Raw genomic sequence first — 17,947 nt, 5'->3', positions numbered from 1 at the left:
AGAGATTCATTCCCGTTACGTAAATTTTTAATGTATATGCAATTTTTTTATTTCATTCGTATGAAGTTCACACTGGATGATGACACTCATCTGAAGCTCGCCCATATATTCTCCTTACCACTCAACTATTTGCAATTGAAAACTTTCTTGAGTATATATTAACTCAATTTTAGTTGAGCCACGAGTTGTATAGATGCAAGCATCAAAGAAAAAACATGACAATGACAATAACAAGTGGCAGAGAAATATAAGGCCATGAAGAGACCTAATATCTGTCATAGTTTTAAACTGATCCCTCACAATTCTTAATCGAACAATGTCTTCTTCCTATTCATTCATGGATAGAGGAGCGTTTAATTTAGTATAACTGATCATGACACAAACCTTATCCTAGGTAATTGCGAAGACCATATGATATTTTCATTTTCAGTTTATTTCAACAATATCTCTCGAAATTTTTTACTTTTAAATTGTATAATTAAAAAAAGTTTAAACTCTCGAATGGTCCTCATATTTGTATGAAAATCTCAGTTGGATCCTCATATTTGAAATTGTCCCAATTGGGTCATAATATTTGCAAAATTGAGCCAATTTTACCCTATCCATTAAGTTGTCCCAAACGCCCGTTAACTTGAGCTGAACTGTATTTTTTTTATAGCGTGACATTATGCATTAAATTGAATGAGTCATGTATTTTAGGATCACCAAATCCACGTGGCGACGGTACTTCTTCTTCCCTCCAACCACTGATTACCTTTCACCTCTTCTGCTCCTCCGCCCAAGCTGCTTCCTTCCCACTCCCACCCTCAAACCCTCACTCCCGAGACACACACCCTTTCTCCCTCTCAAAGTAAAAAACGTCGCCATTGGCGTTTGTCGAACTCCTCTTCTCCTACGTGAGTGTTTGTCCAAAGACAGCATTGTAAAAGATTGAGAAGGCAAAAAAAAAAAGAGTAGAGAAATGAAGGATTCTACGAAGTTTAGCTCTCCCTCCTTGTCCAAGAACAATGTGAGCAAATTCTTAGAAAACCCACTGAGCAATGCCATATCTGTCACTATTGGAGTCGCTGAAAGCGGAGGAAGAGGAAGCATCGTTGATGCTGCATAGTGCTTAGAGAACCTCTTCTTCCCCAAGACGAAGATAAAACACTTTGGATGTGAGGGATCCTTTAAATTAAAACATATCACCCATTCAATTAAATGCACAATGTCACGCCATAAAAAATTTACACCTCAGCTCAAGTTAACGCCGTTTGGGACAACTTAACGGATAGGATAAAATTGACTCAATTTTACAAATATTATGACCCAATTGAGACAGTTTCAAATACGAGGACCCAACTAAGATTCTCATACAAATATGAGGATCATTTTGAAGGATTAAACCTTTAAAAAAAAACTTTTGAATTACCATTTTCTTTCATGAAAAAAAAAACTTACGAGCTGCACAATCTTAAAATATTTTAATTTCTAGATTATGTAATCCAAAAGTTTCTTTGAGATTACAATTTAAACGGTTTTTGTGAAAAAAAAATCTTTCAGATTTTACAGAATTAAAGGCTTTCTTCCTTAAATCTATTCATGACACGGCACATGGATAAGAGTGACGCTGACAAGGTGGTGATGGCAAGGGGGCAATTTGGTTTTTTACCATTTTATGGGGCTGCACATAGAAACTGTGAGGGTGCAGAAAGAAATGACCATTACAGTTTACATGTACCAGGCATGCTGTTCGGGCTACAGCAAGCCCATCAAGTGGCCCATGAACACATATTTCAAAGCAAAGCTCATCCAAAACAGTTATGGGTATCCTACATAATAAGGGACAGAGTTTATGTTGCCGCCCAGAGTTGCCTGCTATTAAATACCCTCACGACACCATCCATCGATTAGTGCTTATTTATTAAAATCTTGCATGATAGGAACAGATTGATGGCTTCAGTTATTGATTAAAGTAGTAATGTCGGGTGATATTACGAACAAGCACAAATGCAGTTTAGATGAAGGAAAAATAAAATAAAATAATTATTTTTTCAAACAAAAGTTTAAAACTTTATTTGTACAAAATTAAAAGAAATAAAATCTAATAAATTTCGAAAATTGTTTCCAAAAGAAACGTTTTACAAATTTACAAACAGAAACAGTCAAGAAATGTCTTCTCAATCTTTTATCTTCTTCAAATATTCTGTTCAAGTGCTTGTTTGTATGACATGAACGTCACTGCCTGGACCTTTCACCAAGACGTTTCACTATACTATTACGATTTATGATGTTTTTTAAGATGACTGTCACTGCCTAACTTCATCAACGGGACAATTTGTGTCCCTTTCATGTTTTATGCACAGGAAAGCTGTGCGGTTAGAATTTTAGCCAGAGTACAGACTCCATGTCAAAAAGGTGCTTCAGAAAATCAACCTCGTACATTGGTTTTCATTTCTAATGCATAAAAATGCCCCTCATGTTTCTTTGCTTGGAAAATTACTTTTCTTCCTATTTTGGTTTACGTGGGGTCCAAAGTCACCTGCAAACTTTAATTTGATTATTTTACTAATCAATTTAAGATCACCTGCAGATGCTCCTCACTTAATAACTAGACATATCAGACATAACGTAGGAATAAATATTTACAAATGATCTAATAGTTAAGCTAGCAAAGTCTGATAGACATAAAGTTGATAGGACTAAATGTTTACAAATCCTCTAACAATAGAGAACCTAACAAGCTCGAATAGAATAATTTTCGATATTACTTTTAGAATTTAGCATTGTATTGTCGTTCCTATAAAACCGATTTATAAATTGAATATTATCACTCACTTTTATATTAAACTTGGTCATATCACTAATTAGTGCAGAATCTTCAACCTCCCACAAGAAATTGTCCAAATTCGTGGAAGCCTAATTGAAAATCGCACACCCCTACCCTGCAAGAGCTAGGCTAATTAGCTCATTAGCAGGGTGATCTCATCGAAAACTGTACACAGTATTAGCACACTTCTTGAATCTGTCTGTGTTTCTATTGCTTCAGTGTTTTCCCAAGCAATGGTCAGGACAAATACAAGGCCTATATTTCAGGCACTTTTATGCTATAAAAGGCCTCTTATTTTTGGCAAAAACTAAGCACATAAATGGCACTGTAAAATTTCACGGCACTTCAACTAGTAAATTTTTCCTTGGCATAGTCTACGTGTTAATGTGAGTGTTCCACTGTCTACATTGCGATACATGCACCACAAATACGCCATGTCAGCATGATCAGTGCTTAGTTGTCAAATGATAAGTTTCCTTCTACACGTTGGGCATTTTACCTCGTGTTTAGCATTTCGCCTCATTCTTAAATTTCTCCCGAAGATATAACCACAAAAGTTATTTCCATTCATCTTTCCGAGAGAGAGAGATGGAGAGAAAACTGAGTCTCAAGTGCTTCCTCCCCTCAAATACCACTTTTATCATGTTAAAGTATATATTACAATTATATCTCCGAGAAAAGAGATGATTAAAAAGTGTCATTTCTATCAAATTTCTGTGTTCTAATTTTAAATATAAAAGATGTAATCTAGAATGAAAATCTACACATCCAAAATACTAATAAAAAATCAGTATTTTTTTTGCAGCACTGGCTAGTGACCACTCTCAGAATATTCGAAGAAATGAGCGAGCCTCATGTCTTCAAACATTCAGGAATGCAAGCGATCAAACTTTGCTTTCTTCAAGAAAGAGCAAAGACTAAAGATCTTCATAAAATGTCAAGAATCTGCAATGTTATAAGATATGTAATTATAAGACCATTGAGGAACCAAAAAGAAGTTTATACAATAGTTTTAAACTAACTGGACAGGAGGACCAATAGGAAAACACAAAAGAGTGTTTCAACCAACAACGTATAAGACAGAATTTCTTGCTCTGAAAAAAAACTAATAGGTATGAATATACTTCAACAAAATCAGAGTGAGATGACTGTCATGTGATCTTCCCATAGTTAGAAGGAAAACTTACTCGCATAGGCATCTCTTGCATGACAATATTGCTGCTCTCTTCAATACTTTTTAGAGTCACCACTTCCCCACCAACTACCATATTAATAACAATCCCGTCTGCACATTACTCAGGAATGTTAGCAGCAATACAAAACTACAAACTATCACATACTTGGACAAAAGTTAAGTACAGTTCCTTAGCTCTTATTTGTGTTGGTTTCAGTCAAAATTGAAAACTCAGCTCGATAATAAAGGCTTACTCTAAAGGATTAAACAAAATTTCGAGATAAAACTTCAATTTTGACAAGGAAATAGAACAGATAGCATCTAAGGAACTGTATCTATGTTTTGGCCAACTTAAAAAAAGTGCAGAAGTAGGCCATAAAGAAAGGACCGGCTGTTAAACAAGTTGCCAATCGCCTAGCGTATGTCTCCTGCAGGAAACACAAAAATAACGAGGAACATAAGAGAGACGATACAGATACTCAGGTACCCAATTTCACAATACATAAACAACTAAATCTGCATTCTTCTGGTAGTAAACATGACACATACGAATGCAGACAGCGATGTTGAATATTAGCTGCATAAATTAAAATGTGTAGTAAAGAGAGAGAGAGAGAGAGAGAGAGAGAGAGAGAGAGAGAGGGAGAGAGAGGAAGAGAGAGAAGAGGAAAACCTTCTTTGCCGGTAACTCGTAGTTAATGAGAAGATGAGCATTCAAGGGAAGTTCGCCAGAAGAAAGGAGAGGGAGGCAGGCGTCTGTTACAATGATCATGTGAGATCTCTCGTCTTTCCCAATATCATCCTCGTCCGGCGCTCCACCGTGATTCGACTGGCTCCACCGTGCTGTTACCTGTCGAAATTTCTCTAAAAGAGAAGCGCGTTCATCTTCAGCGAGATCACTATACTGACATGCGGAAAAGGGAAGCGGAGGATACAAGAGCGAATTAGGAGAAAAATTTAGTGTAGCGCGTGGGAATTGGGAGGAAGTGAATGAGTTGATGATGGGAAAATAGGAGAGAGACCAGAGCAGAGGAGGAAACGAAGGGGAGAGTGGAGAGAGAGGAGCAGAGAGAGTCGAGATCGTCGCGCGTGCTGCAACAGACCACGATGGGCAAGGATGGACGTCGAGCCACCAGATCCACAAGTTCGATTACCGTTTGCTGCGATATGTCGATCGTTTTAGATAATAAAAAATCCGAACAAAATTTGAAAATGAGAGAGAGAGAGAATACCATTTTGAAGTGGAGCCTGTCAACTGCGAGGTAAAAATGACGCGGGTGGCTGAAAATGAAGGAGAGGGGAGAATGTGTATGAATGTTAAATGGAAGTTAAAGGGGAAACGGGCAGGAGAATGGAAAGAAGAGTACCCAAACGGTGCCGTCTGAAACGGCGGAGACGAACCGTAAACGCTGTCCATCGCCATAGTAGAGGAGAGGAGATGCTTCTTCACCCTGCACTCTCTTTCTCTTCCACGCTTTTAATGTTTTTGTTAGGTTTAAGAGTAATCCTTCCTTTTAGAAAAAAAAAAGTTAACTAACACCCATGTTTGTTAAAAAATGTTTTGGTATCATACAGTTCCAAATATCGTAAACACGTCACACACGTTAATAGATACATTTAAATGATTTTTTAATTTAAAAAAAAATCTTTATCACGTTATCATTATTATCTCCAGATAAACTTAATTCTTTTCCGAAGAAACCTTAGCCGTCATACCATCCAGCATCGTCACTGTCATCATCGTCGGTAGCCGTCCTCTTCAACGCATCACACGCCACCACCAAAGTTATGCGACGAGAAACATTAGGTCTCCACAATTTGCTTGCAGGTCTGATTGTGGTTACAGGTGGAGGCAAGCAGCAGCGCGATTAGTTGTGGAGAAGAGTGGCGATTCCCGATCTGCAGCAGCTGGCGATTTGGCTGGTGGATAGTGGTGGACGATTCTATGGTGGAGATTGGACGGCAGTGCTGCCGACGCGATGACGATTTGGCTGGTGCGAGGGTGAAAATGGTGAAGACTGGTGGTCGAGACATAGAAAGGGATCGCGTTGGATGGTGGCGCGAGAACGAAGGTGAGATGCGAAGGTGATGAAGGTGCGACAAAAGGGAGAAGACGTTTTGGTGGTGGCGTGTGATGTGTTGGAGAGAACGACTACCAGCGAGGATGGCGATGACGGCACTAGATGGTGCGGCGGCTAGAGTTTCTTGGAGAAAAATTAGGGTTTGTCTGGAAATGTGATGATGACATGGCATTTGCACCGTTATGTTTTTAACGAACATTTTTTAAAGAAATATGAAATTTTACTGAACTTTCTTAAAAGATATGATTATTTTGAACCAAACCCTAAAAGTAGGGACCAAAATTATGTATTAAACTTTTTTATTATTATTTCTTTTGTTATTCAAGTTTTAAAAATGTCTTCACGGCAATCATTTTTTTTTATGTTTTTTTTCCTTAAATTACTTTTTTTAACGCAAAATGAATATGTTAATTCTAACAATTAAATTTTAGGAATGTTAAAATTGAAGTTGAAGTATATACGTGGCTTAAAATTTGATGACAACCTAAACTTTATAACGAGGATGAACAAAATTCACTACTCAAGTACATGACTTATTATTTAGTGCAACCTTTCTCTCACAGAATCAACGTGTTTAATTTTAGGAAGGGAATACTATTCTTTTTGACCAGTCTTCATCTGAATCTGCATTTCAATGTTCACATACGGCGGTGTCTTGTACTTTTGCATTTAGTTTGTCGATAGTTTCACCAAGTGAAGTGAAAGTAAACCCAATAATATTTACAGAATCCAAACATAATCGTTAACATCAACCAAGCTACAGAATGCCTTACATAAAAAAATAAAAACATATATGGTACTGTGCTTTCCAATCATACAAGGATTGACCTAGGTATATACATCATTAAATTTAAAATTAAATTAAAATAATAACACAACCTAGACACGTGGAGGAAGTAGAGCAGAGGCTGTCGCATTTGGTCTTTTTACCCAAACATAATTATCGCTCAGCCTTTTACTTTTTCATTATCCTATTCCTTCCTTAATTACCTAAAAGGAAAAAATCAAATTGTTCTTTGTTCGTTGATTGGTCAGTTGCAAACCTTATTGCTAGTCATGATGAGATTTATAGGTTCAAAGTCAACAACGGGCTTGGACTCCTTGAGGCGAGGCCCACCGAAGCCCATTTGGTCTTCGCGCGCTCTCTTGTGGTTGTTGTTTCTTTTGTCTGCTAGTGTATCCTCTTTCAACCAAACACCAAACAGTTTCAAACACTCCCCACCACCTTCTTCACCTACCGCCTTCTCAGATCCGCAACTTCCTTGCCGCATGATGCGATCTATCTGATCAGGACCCACCATCAGACGGTTCTTGAGAAAAGCAACGAGCTCATCGCACTGCTTCCTCGCACGTGCCAGCTCGCAACTCAGCGTTTCGTTATCCTTCTTCAGTTTCTGGTTCTCGCTCGATAACTCATGAGAAGCTGTTGTGTTTGTTTCCACCAACCCCGTGTTCTTCGAACCGGAGGAGGACGACGAGGTAGAGGTGGACCCAGCGTCATCTCCACCGCCGGAGTTTAACGGAGAGCTACCACCCCCGCTGGATTTTCCGGCCTCCGGTGGAAGCGCATGCAATTGCGGCACGGTCTTGCGGCGTTTAATGTCGCAGAGAAGCTCCTTGTGCCCTCGCTTGAAATGTTCGTTTGCGAATTCCCATTTATCTGGCACAATCTTTCGGAATCCCTGCAATCTCAAAATCGCCGATTTGTTATTATTATTTTTAATGATTGGCTGTTAATAATCATCATCATTATTAATAATAATAAATGGTAATCATATTTATTGATTGATGTTTTCATTTCCCTTTTTCCCAGAATAATTATACATTTCAAGCTCATTAAATTTGCTCTTCCCTATCATATATCGGATAAAGTATACCATACTTAGATATCAATTTAACTCAAGATTTTTTGCAGGCTAAATGTTGCACTCCAAATGTTTTCGAATATAGTAGAAATTAGTAAGAACTTAGTAGAAAACCATTTTTTTAATTCAAATGTCTGAATAATTAGTATTAAACTTTCAATAACGATCACACAACCACTTATTAAAAAATATTTGTATATTTTTATTTTAATCATTTAAATGAATGAAAAACCCGATAAAGTTTCTTTAATCAATACAAAAAAATTGATCGCTTAAAAAATGAAATGAAAAATATGATCATACTAAATAATTCTACATTCTCGGTAAACAAAGTAATCCATATTTATTTAAACCACTTTATCTCCTAACTGGCAAGTTTTAATCCCTGTTTTTAGTTTCTAGGATTTGCCTGTTTACACAGAAAAGGGCAGAGTAATTGATGATCTCACAGGTATAGGTGGAAGTAGATGTAAGGAGAGAAAGAAAGAAGAAACATACGTAGGTGTTGAGCTGGCGAACAAAACTGGAGAAGTTATTGTGCTTGAAACATTTAGGAAGCAAATCCTTGGCAAATTCCGCATGTTTCCACACAACAAATGTGTTCCCACTGTCACTCCACGATATCACCTCGTTCGTCCCTGGATCATCCACCAACTCATACGTCTTCGTCAAAAACGGTGCCGGCACAGATCGTTGCGACATGATTTCACCCTCACAAATCTCTTCTTATTACAATTATTCTAAATAAAAAAAAGTATAGAGAGAGACAGAAAAAAAAATAGAGTGAGAGGGAACTTATTTAGGAGGAAGAACTGAAAAGGAGGAGAGCTGTCAAAAACTCCCAATCCCAGCAATAAAAGCCAGAAAGGAAAAAGCGAGAGTGAAGGAAGTTTTTGGAAGGTTTTCTGGAATGATCAGAATCCATGAGTCAAAATCTGAAAATCAATTACCATAATTTCACGACACAAAAGGATAAAGTACCGTGAATACTTTTGTTATTCTCCTCCTCGAGGATTCTAGGACGAGAGAGACTCTTAAATAATACGGAACCAAACATATTCCAACCCATGTGACGTGTGGGTTCTAGAATTTTTTAGAAACTTACACGGATAAAAGAAAATGGCAATGTTTATTTTGGACCAAACCAAAACTCAATCCACACGTACGCAATAACAGGGAAGAAAACTTTGCTTTACACAACAGTGGATTGGATAAGGAGGCAGCAGAAGAGAAGCATTATCACACACGCTTTTCACAAGGGTCGTCTTTGGCTTTCTCTCGTGCAAATTGCGTTTTCACTTCCTACATTTTCTAAACTGAACTTTCTAATACGCTTACATGCTTGAAAACTTTTCCATCTTAGTTATTGCTTATCATGACATAAAATATATTGTTTTAATAGACGGTGTAAATATTTGTAAAAATTACAAAAATTAATTAATTTAAAAAATATTATATTCGGTAGAGTTAATTTTATATTTGTATTTATTTTTGATTGGAGGGTAAAGGCAAGTGGGAAAGAGGGCTTTCTCTCTGCTCTCACCTAACTCTGCATTCATCGTTATTGATATTTTAATTATTATTATTACTAATGTTGTTATGATTAACTTGTCATGTTTCATCAATTGGTCGCCCCATCCACTTTGTCCATTTTTTTTGTTAGACCTTTTCTTCCTGTTATGACCGCCCAACAAATATATAATGAACTATTGACAATGGAAGAAAAAGAAGACTAATGCGATACAAACACACATATGCCTTTTATTTGTCCTCTTACTTTATTTGGACTTTTATGTTCTTTCCTCACAAATTCCTCCCATGTAGTTTTCACACTAAATAATTAACACATTTTAAACTATGTACTTCATGCCACACTTTCCTTTGTTTTCACTGAAATTAATTACACTTGGATTTTTGTCTCTTCAAGCAACTCCACTTAAGTATAATTAATACCTGATTGCCTAAGTTAACTAATCTCATTTATCAGTCTTATTCAAACCACTTATGTTTCAAAATAAGAAAGATAAACCTTAGGACTTAATTAGTCTAGGTTAATGATGCATTTGACTTTGACAAGACAAACATTTCTTAGATGATACCCTTGTTTCTAAATTGTGTTTCAGGACACTGTGTTTGTATCCTCAGAGAGAAAAATAGTCCTATTAATTCTTTCGTGAATAACTTTTTTCCACTTAACTTTAGTTAATTAAAGTCATGAAAATATCCTATTATAAATGTATATTAGGATGTGTGTTGATATGATTAATCTTGACAATTTATTACATTATGTTTCAATTGAATTGTTCTGAGGGTCGGTCGTCCTTCCTTGTTCTGCTCTTTTTTGATCTTCAATCATCTCTGAGAAGGTGATCCACTCCAATGGATTGTTGGCCTGCAGGAGTCTGACCCTCAAGTCAGATATGTTTCATAAAGAGATCTATATTTTATTGGGATTGTAAAAGATGATTGTACCTGACATCAGTTGTATTATTTATAGAGTTTGTGACAGTCAAGTCCATTGATTAGTTATCAGTGTAAGGGAATCAAACCCAATAATAATATCATATATTTGTAATGAGTAAGGCAATATAACCTATTAATACCTGATAATTGTCCATGATAATTGCCCATGAATGATCATTAACTAATAAAGCTTTAATATCATAGGTTTCATTCAAATTACTCATTGTCTACTGCTCAATTTACGACTAAAATAAGTTCACACTCTGTTATAAATGTTAGTAATCGATGCCGTATACAACCGTACTAAGAATATTTTATTTTCCAAAAGGTTCTTATAATTCTGTGTAAAAAAAAAAAACTAAATCATAACATATCGTTTTACCCGTCATGTTATCTTTTTAAGGCAATAATAATTCATAAAAAATTAAGGATAATTTTATTTTGAATTATTGGAATGAAAAGAAGAAAAAAAAATGTCGTCACTATGTTAAAATGTTTCTAAACTTTGACATTTCAAGGTTTGTTTTACCAATAGTCATATTCCACATATTTGAATTCACATTTGTGAATTCAAATCGGTAATCTCTTGTATATTATTATTAATTATGTCCAAGTGATAAAAAAATCATAAAATATCTTCATTTCTGAAGTAAATTATAATTAAAATAAGATAAAAAATGCTAATAATGTGTTCAATTGCACAACAGTAATTTACAACGTTTAAAATAGCAATAAATAATTATATAGAAAACAAAACAAAAAATTAAAAAACAAGTAATTATTTAAAAAATTGAAGAACACAATATCTTGAAAAATAATGTAAAAGATATATATAATATTACTTTAAAGCAAAAAAAATCATTTTTCATGAAAACAACAAATAGAAATTGAAAAATAAAATCTTATCTTAAAATTAAATTATTATATTAATTATATTTTCTTAATTATTAAATTAAATGTATTTAATTATTAAAACAATATTCAATCAATTTCTAATTAAAAATATTAAAAAAAATTACCATAAAATGGAAATATAAAATTAGTCCAAAATTGAATACTTAATTTGTCCAGTTACTTCAATTGAAAACTAATTAACTAATTCATAATTATGAATTAAATGAAAATATCATTTAATTGAATTCATATTTAATTATTAAATTAAAATTCAATTCATTTCTAATTTAAATTAAAAAAAAATCATAAACACAACTTTAATACCATTAATTGTAAATACAAATTTTTTAAAAAAATGAAACATGCAAAACTCAATTATTGTATATTCCTAACTCTATGGATTGAACTTTAAAATTTAATTATTCATCGATGAAGAACAACTGATCCAAAAAGAAAAAACTTATGGAAAGAAAAATTTTAAAGTTAAGAGAATTTTTAACACTGAAAAATTAAAAAATGAATTAAGTGTTATAAATTAGAGAGTTCAATATATACTATGTATAAAGCTCTTGTCAATGTCAAATATGTCTAAATATAAGCTCCAATTATAGGTTTAAACTCAATTATAAAAAAAGCCCAAACCAAAAGTAAAATGTTAAACCCGCAAAAACTCATCATACACAAAAATACAATTTTATCTTAACTTTCAAAAATCATTACAAAGAAAAAAAAAATCAAATTTAACAAATCATGTACTTATTTCAAAATCCAAAAATGTAAATTTCAAATGATAGTGAATCAGTTTAAAGTAATGAGTAAGCAAATATCATATTAACTAAACATATAAAAATTAATATAATTATGTACATTGAATTCAATTTATTACAATTAATTCAGTTTATTCACAATTGAGATAAATTATTCAAAAATTAAAAGGAAAAGAAAGGTATTTTGAACATGTGATAAAACTATAAATATGTATAGAAAACAGGTGTTCTCGGTATTAATTAAAGAAATATACGGAATTTTCTAATTTTTCTAATTCAAGGTAGAGAAAATATAATTCAATGTGGCAAAATATAATTGCATATAGAATTATCATGAATTAAGTGCGTAAATCTCTTTGATTTCTCTGGCTTTTCTTTCTGAACATCCTCAAGAATTATATCCTAAGCACCAAAGGCTTTATCTTAAATGGGTGATATAGTTAAAAGGAAAAACAATTTGACTGAAGTCAAATACTTTGATACAGAGGAAATGTACTTGTTAAATCAGTATCAACTACAATATTCCACAAGTTCATTATAGTTCCACACCACCAAACGAATTACTATACACACCTTTTGCGTGGAAAATGTGAGTCAAACTTTAGGAATAAATAATCATAAGAGTTTCTTCGCATTAAATAAAGGGTATGACTTTCCGACCACTGCTTTACCGTAACACATTTCAAGCTTTCTATCACAGTTAAATTTTAATAATGTGTTTGGATATTTCAACAATTATATGAAATTAAGTATTTTAATTACTTATAACTAATTTCTTTTTTATTATTTTGTTGGGATTGAAGAATTGAAATATTTTCAATTTTAATTTTTTTTATGAAATAATTTAATTTTTAGTCTAAGGCATACTCAATTTTATCTTTGAATTTGAGATTGATTAGTTTGATTTTTTAATACTAGATTACTCGACTTTTGGTTTAAATCGACTCTAACATAATCAACTAGGGTCGATTGATTTATACTTTTAGTACACGATAATTTATTTTAATTTTCGACACAAGTCAACTTGAATTGACTTTTAACATTAATTGACTCAATTAAACTTTTGACACGAGTCAACTTTAATTAACCTTCGGCCGACATGACAGTAGTTTAACCTGAGTCAACTCAAATCGACCTTATGCTAAGGTCGACTTGGACCGACCTTAACTTTGGGCATCTCGACCCAACTTTTTGTCTAGGCAACTCAGTTTGACCTTCCCAACTTGGTCAAACCATTAGTCCATAGTGAATCGACTCAAGCTTTGGACTAGGCTAACTTAGCCCGACCATTGGCCCAGGTCGACTATACTCGATCTTTGGTCTAAACTGAGTTAGATCGACCATCAACCCAGACTGTTATATTTGGTCTAAGGCGACTTAATTCGGTTCAGACCAATCTTTAGTTTGAGCTGACTGGACCAAACCTTTGACCTGGATTAATTCAACTAGACCTTCGACTTTGACTGGCTCAACTTGACCTTTTTTTCGAGTCGACTTCAGTTAGACCTTTGACACGAGTCGACTCGGCTTGAACCTCGACTCGGACTAACTCAACTCGACCTTGACTAACTTCACTCGACCATCAGTCTAAACCAACTTGACTCAATTCTGCTTGGATTGATTTGACTTAACCTTTGAATTGAGGCGACTGCCCTCGACCTTTGTGAGTGAAATGAAAAGGAAGGATAAATTTTCTATTTTATTCATTTGAAATACTTTTTTGTAAAATTGTGAAAATTTATTTTTTTTTCTAATTACTTTATCCAAATATGTCACTTTAGTATAAAGACTTTTTAGAATTTTCAAATAAATGCATTATCCTTCTGACTTATCTGAAAACGAAAAAAAAAAATCAAATGCTTTAACTATGACAAGTCTTATGTGTATTTAAGTTTACACTAAACCTAACATTCTATTTGTACTTGCAATTTTCACAAAAATGTCAAATATTTTAAGTGTTAACTGCTGAAAAAATGTAAATAAATTAATGGCATATCTTTGGAAGCAAAGAATTGCATGCTTACACACTAACACAAATAACAAATTAGTAAGGTAATAGTTTAGACTTCATATTGTCTATGTTGATAAAGAACAACAATGTCTAGATACATTTTTATGTTAGCCAGACGAACTTATATATCGGAGTAATGTAAAACAAAACCATCCTCTTAAATTTTATAATTAAATATTCATATCATATCTAAATAAGTTGATATTTACTTTAGACTCTATCTATAGTCTAAAATCCACCTATGTATTCAAGGTTGCGCGTTAAAATCAATATTTCATAATACATCGAATATCTTGATTAAGATTAACATAAATGTATATAAAATCAGTTTTTAAAATAATCACGCATTTAAGAAATAAAAAAGTTTGTTCACTAAAAAAAACCAATAAAATTGCTTATTTTAAATTAAGTGGATTAAGTAAAAGACATGAAAAACTGAAAATAATTCACTTTAAAAACACTAATTGTTTAAAAAAAAATGCACAACCAAATTCATCCATAAAGAACTAGTTGTAGCTGCGTCTCTGAAAAAAGCACCATACTAACAAATTCTTTCACGTGTTTTTTCTTCTTGATACTCTTTTTCTTACCATGTTCTTTGATACTACTATACGCGATAATACTTGGCAACATACACGTGTAAAGTTGCATGATTTTAGTCTTTCTTCTTAAGAATATGAGCACCAATAGTTGAGACATGAAATGATAAATTTTTTGATGAAGTTAGTTTGTTAAATTTTACTTTTGCTTTTCTTATAGTTCTTTCAATTTTTAATTTCAAGAAAATGTAATTTGATTCAATTACTTGCCATTAAGTGTAGGCGGTGTGAAATAATACTAAAGTTAAATTACATTTTTTTTCTTTTATAATATTTAATCTATGATTTTTATTTTTACTCATAAAATTTATTTATTTTTATAGAAAAAATAAAATGGAAATGAACCTCACTTCTTCTTTACTAACTAAATAAATTATTAAGTCATTCGCGTGGTCTGAGTAACAGTGTTTATATATTATATCAAAAGTTTAAGGAAGAATATTTACTTAAAGTAAAATTAAAGTAAAAGAAGAAGAAATAGGTGAGTAAAGAAGTTAAACGATGAGGTATACACAATAAATTACAATATTCTTATTATACATAAAATAGAATATAGCAATGGTCAACTGAGATTGAAAATTAATTAAGTGAATTATGTAAAGGACAAACTTCCGAGAGTAAGAAAATGTCAAGAAATAATTTAAGTTTGTATTGAATGGCGTATTCCAAAGTTCTATTTTCCAGTCACATATATCTTGTCAAACTTTATAAACATATTATAGTCAGGTGTTAGGAATGACACAAGAAAAAAATCAATGTAAAAATGTTATTTTGAATATTTTGAATTATTATAATTACATTATTAATGTAGACTGTACTACTGCAGTCATCGATAATTTCAGTTCAAAAATAGAACTAATTACAAGGCTGAAAATCTTGTACACGAACAAATGAGAAAAATAGATATACAACAATATCCATGTTTTACTTCACTGTTCAAATCCTCTGCTATGCCAGAAAGCATGAATTCGTAGTTTCTTTCTTTTATGTTATATACGCCCAAGTCATTCATCTAACCTAGCATTTTCCAGCTACACTATGTTAGTCAAGATCATATAGTCAGACATTTGGTTAAGAGATATTTCGTTTCTCTTCAGGTTATAATTTTACACTAATTTCAATGTATTTTCTTTATATCACTATTTTTTTTATATTTATAAGAATATTTTCATTTTTTTATCTCTCTATTACTATCACTCATATTCACCTCAAAAGGATGCAGGTCCAGCATTTGCCTTCATCCTAACCCTCAAATTTTCATGTATGGCACAGTTCTTTTGACATAGGTGTCCAACACACAACTGCCACTGCAATTTCCGTTATGTTAGTAGGGTGGATTGATTGACTGCATCCTCCGCGTAAAAAAGTCAACACTGGAGACTTTCCATTCCTTTCCACTGCCACTCTGTCTCTGGAAAAATGGGTGGAAAATAAGTGATGACAGAGGGTAGCTAGCTAAAAGTACAAAAAGTAAGAAACACGAAGTAGTCATTGCCAGCAGCGCAATATTCTCAGTGGATGATACGGAGAATGTTGAAATTTGAAGCTTGTCTGTCTTACCTTTCACGAAATACATAAGTTGAGTCGTACTGCTACACAGTCCATGTTAGAAAGCAAGCTGTATCCCTTGTTCAAGTTATATTCTTCACTTCTCTCTCCAACCTTTCCTTGTTTTGCTTTTCTACAGAGTACCAAGCAACAAGGCAAACCCAAGAGGAAAGACAAACTACATATACCAAAAATGAAGAGAGCAGAACAGCACACAGTACTTGATTCAAATACACTAGTAGACCCAAGACCTTTTCACTTTTCTTTTCACACACCCAGTACAAACACAGAAACAAAGATAAAACTAAATGTACGTAAGTCTACCACATGACATACATAATAATACTATAATACTATAATAGATCTAACTTAGTCATCACATATTCCACAAGTACATTACAAAACAAAGTTCTGCCGACACTTCCACATGTATTAACTAGTTTGCTTCCCTCATAATCGGGTGGTTAAATAGGGTCCGCATCGCTTTGCTTCGGTGGGAAATAGTTGTCATTTATATCAATCACACACAGCTTCTATTGCAATGGTTTAGGTTTAACACCTCGAATCAACAATTATCATCTCATCACATAACCCATTCAGCTAGAACTTTGACGCACTGCACATCCAACAACCTGAGCCCACTGCCTCAGTCTCGTCTTCACTGTCTGAGGGTTATCACCTTCATAATTAATTCACATCAAACAACCCAATAATTCAGAAAAAATATCATCACATCTTAATCCACTTCAATCACAATCAACACAAATTAAGCATAGAAAGACCAAGATTTAAATGTCCTTATCTATATTTCTCAAAGAATAACCTGAGTTTATTTATGCAAACTTTATAATTCTGCCATTATTATAGAAAGCAAACAAGAGATCAGCTAAGTGTTAAGTACCTGTGGTGAAGATGGCAGAGTGGGGACTGCCATGCGGGGAAGGAGTGTCTTCGCAGTCAGATGCGGCAGAGGAAGACGGCGTGGTCGTGGTCTTGGGAACGAGGGATTCGTTGTAGTGTTTGTTGACTGCGTGGTACAGGCCGAGAGCGGGAAGTGTATCGGAGAGGCGGGGATCGAGCTCGACTTCAGGAGAGGAATCGAATCCAAAGCCCAATTCGATACAGGCTTTGAGTTCGTCCACGTCTTCGTCGGTGACGCTCTTGCTGCGACGGTTCTTCCAGTTTCCCTTGCGGCGGAGCCAGGCCTCATCACGGTAGGCGTCCGGTGACCACGATCGCTGCTTGAAGAGCGGCGGTGCGGACTGCAGGAGCGGTGGGCGCTGGAGCAGGAAGGGTGGCGGTGGCGCATGGACGTCCGGTTCCGGTTCCAGTTCCAGTTCCGACATGGGCGTGGAAAACATGCACAGCCCCTTGGAGTTGGGGTTGTGCGGAGGTCGAGGGACCTCGCACGATGAGATAGGGAACGCTATGGTTGTTAGGTTTCTCTCTTTCGGCGCTTTTGAATGCCAAGGGACACCACAGGCTTTATTCTTAGCTGCTGGATCAAACCCACACCTCTGTCCTATTCTCATTGGCCCACGTCATTAATATATATATTATTTTTATGTCCTATTTTCTTGCTTGACTTACAAATATTTTCATTTTAATCTTCTATATCTATCAGTCTATTTATTTATTACTTATTTTATTTGTCCAACCAATAATAAAATATTATTTGCCTTTAGTCTCATTATTATTACCTTCCCCAGAGGGGTATAATAATATAATAATGCCTT

At 34.2% G+C, this 17,947-nt stretch overlaps 3 protein-coding genes across 3 annotated transcripts; all 3 read right to left on the bottom strand.

Moving 5' to 3' along the window:
• Positions 1-3,354: 3,354 nt before the first annotated feature.
• LOC124834344 (initiation factor 4A-like protein) lies at positions 3,355-5,507 on the bottom strand. Its single transcript, XM_088100126.1, has 7 exons — positions 5,351-5,507; positions 5,216-5,264; positions 5,006-5,143; positions 4,657-4,887; positions 4,372-4,411; positions 3,997-4,094; positions 3,355-3,754 (listed from the first exon to the last, which is right to left on the bottom strand). The coding sequence occupies exons 1-7, from the start codon at positions 5,404-5,406 to the stop codon at positions 3,737-3,739; spliced, it is 630 nt and encodes a 209-aa protein (XP_087956252.1). The 5' UTR covers positions 5,407-5,507; the 3' UTR covers positions 3,355-3,736.
• Positions 5,508-6,758: 1,251 nt separating this feature from the next.
• On the bottom strand, positions 6,759-8,961 carry HSF4 (heat shock factor 4). Its single transcript, XM_047309004.2, has 2 exons — positions 8,428-8,961; positions 6,759-7,746 (listed from the first exon to the last, which is right to left on the bottom strand). The coding sequence occupies exons 1-2, from the start codon at positions 8,629-8,631 to the stop codon at positions 7,096-7,098; spliced, it is 855 nt and encodes a 284-aa protein (XP_047164960.2). The 5' UTR covers positions 8,632-8,961; the 3' UTR covers positions 6,759-7,095.
• A 7,471-nt stretch (positions 8,962-16,432) lies between these two features.
• On the bottom strand, positions 16,433-17,684 carry LOC124834342 (uncharacterized). Its single transcript, XM_088100828.1, has 2 exons — positions 17,113-17,684; positions 16,433-16,890 (listed from the first exon to the last, which is right to left on the bottom strand). The coding sequence occupies exons 1-2, from the start codon at positions 17,570-17,572 to the stop codon at positions 16,808-16,810; spliced, it is 543 nt and encodes a 180-aa protein (XP_087956954.1). The 5' UTR covers positions 17,573-17,684; the 3' UTR covers positions 16,433-16,807.
• Between the last annotated feature and the right edge of the window lie 263 nt (positions 17,685-17,947).

Source organism: Vigna umbellata, chromosome 10, assembly GCF_029865625.1.
Source record: "Vigna umbellata cultivar VRB3 chromosome 10, Vumbellata_1.0, whole genome shotgun sequence".
In the NCBI taxonomy this organism is placed as follows: domain Eukaryota; kingdom Viridiplantae; phylum Streptophyta; class Magnoliopsida; order Fabales; family Fabaceae; genus Vigna; species Vigna umbellata.
The sequence above is the reverse complement of the archived record's forward strand: the minus strand, read 5'-3'. Positions and strand labels throughout refer to the sequence as shown.

Coding starts and splice junctions, on each gene's coding strand:
- LOC124834344 (XM_088100126.1), bottom strand. CDS start 5,406: ATGGCGATGGACAGCGTTTACGGTTCGTCTCCGCCGTTTCAGACGGCA. Junction 5,265..5,350: donor TTTCAGACGGCACCGTTTGG/GTACTCTTCTTT, acceptor CTTCATTTTCAG/CCACCCGCGTCATTTTTACC. Junction 5,144..5,215: donor ACAGGCTCCACTTCAAAATG/GTATTCTCTCTC, acceptor GACATATCGCAG/CAAACGGTAATCGAACTTGT.
- LOC124834342 (XM_088100828.1), bottom strand. CDS start 17,572: ATGTTTTCCACGCCCATGTCGGAACTGGAACTGGAACCGGAACCGGAC. Junction 16,891..17,112: donor CTCTGCCATCTTCACCACAG/GTACTTAACACT, acceptor TTAATTATGAAG/GTGATAACCCTCAGACAGTG.
- HSF4 (XM_047309004.2), bottom strand. CDS start 8,631: ATGTCGCAACGATCTGTGCCGGCACCGTTTTTGACGAAGACGTATGAG. Junction 7,747..8,427: donor TTCGCCAGCTCAACACCTAC/GTATGTTTCTTC, acceptor TTGAGATTGCAG/GGATTCCGAAAGATTGTGCC.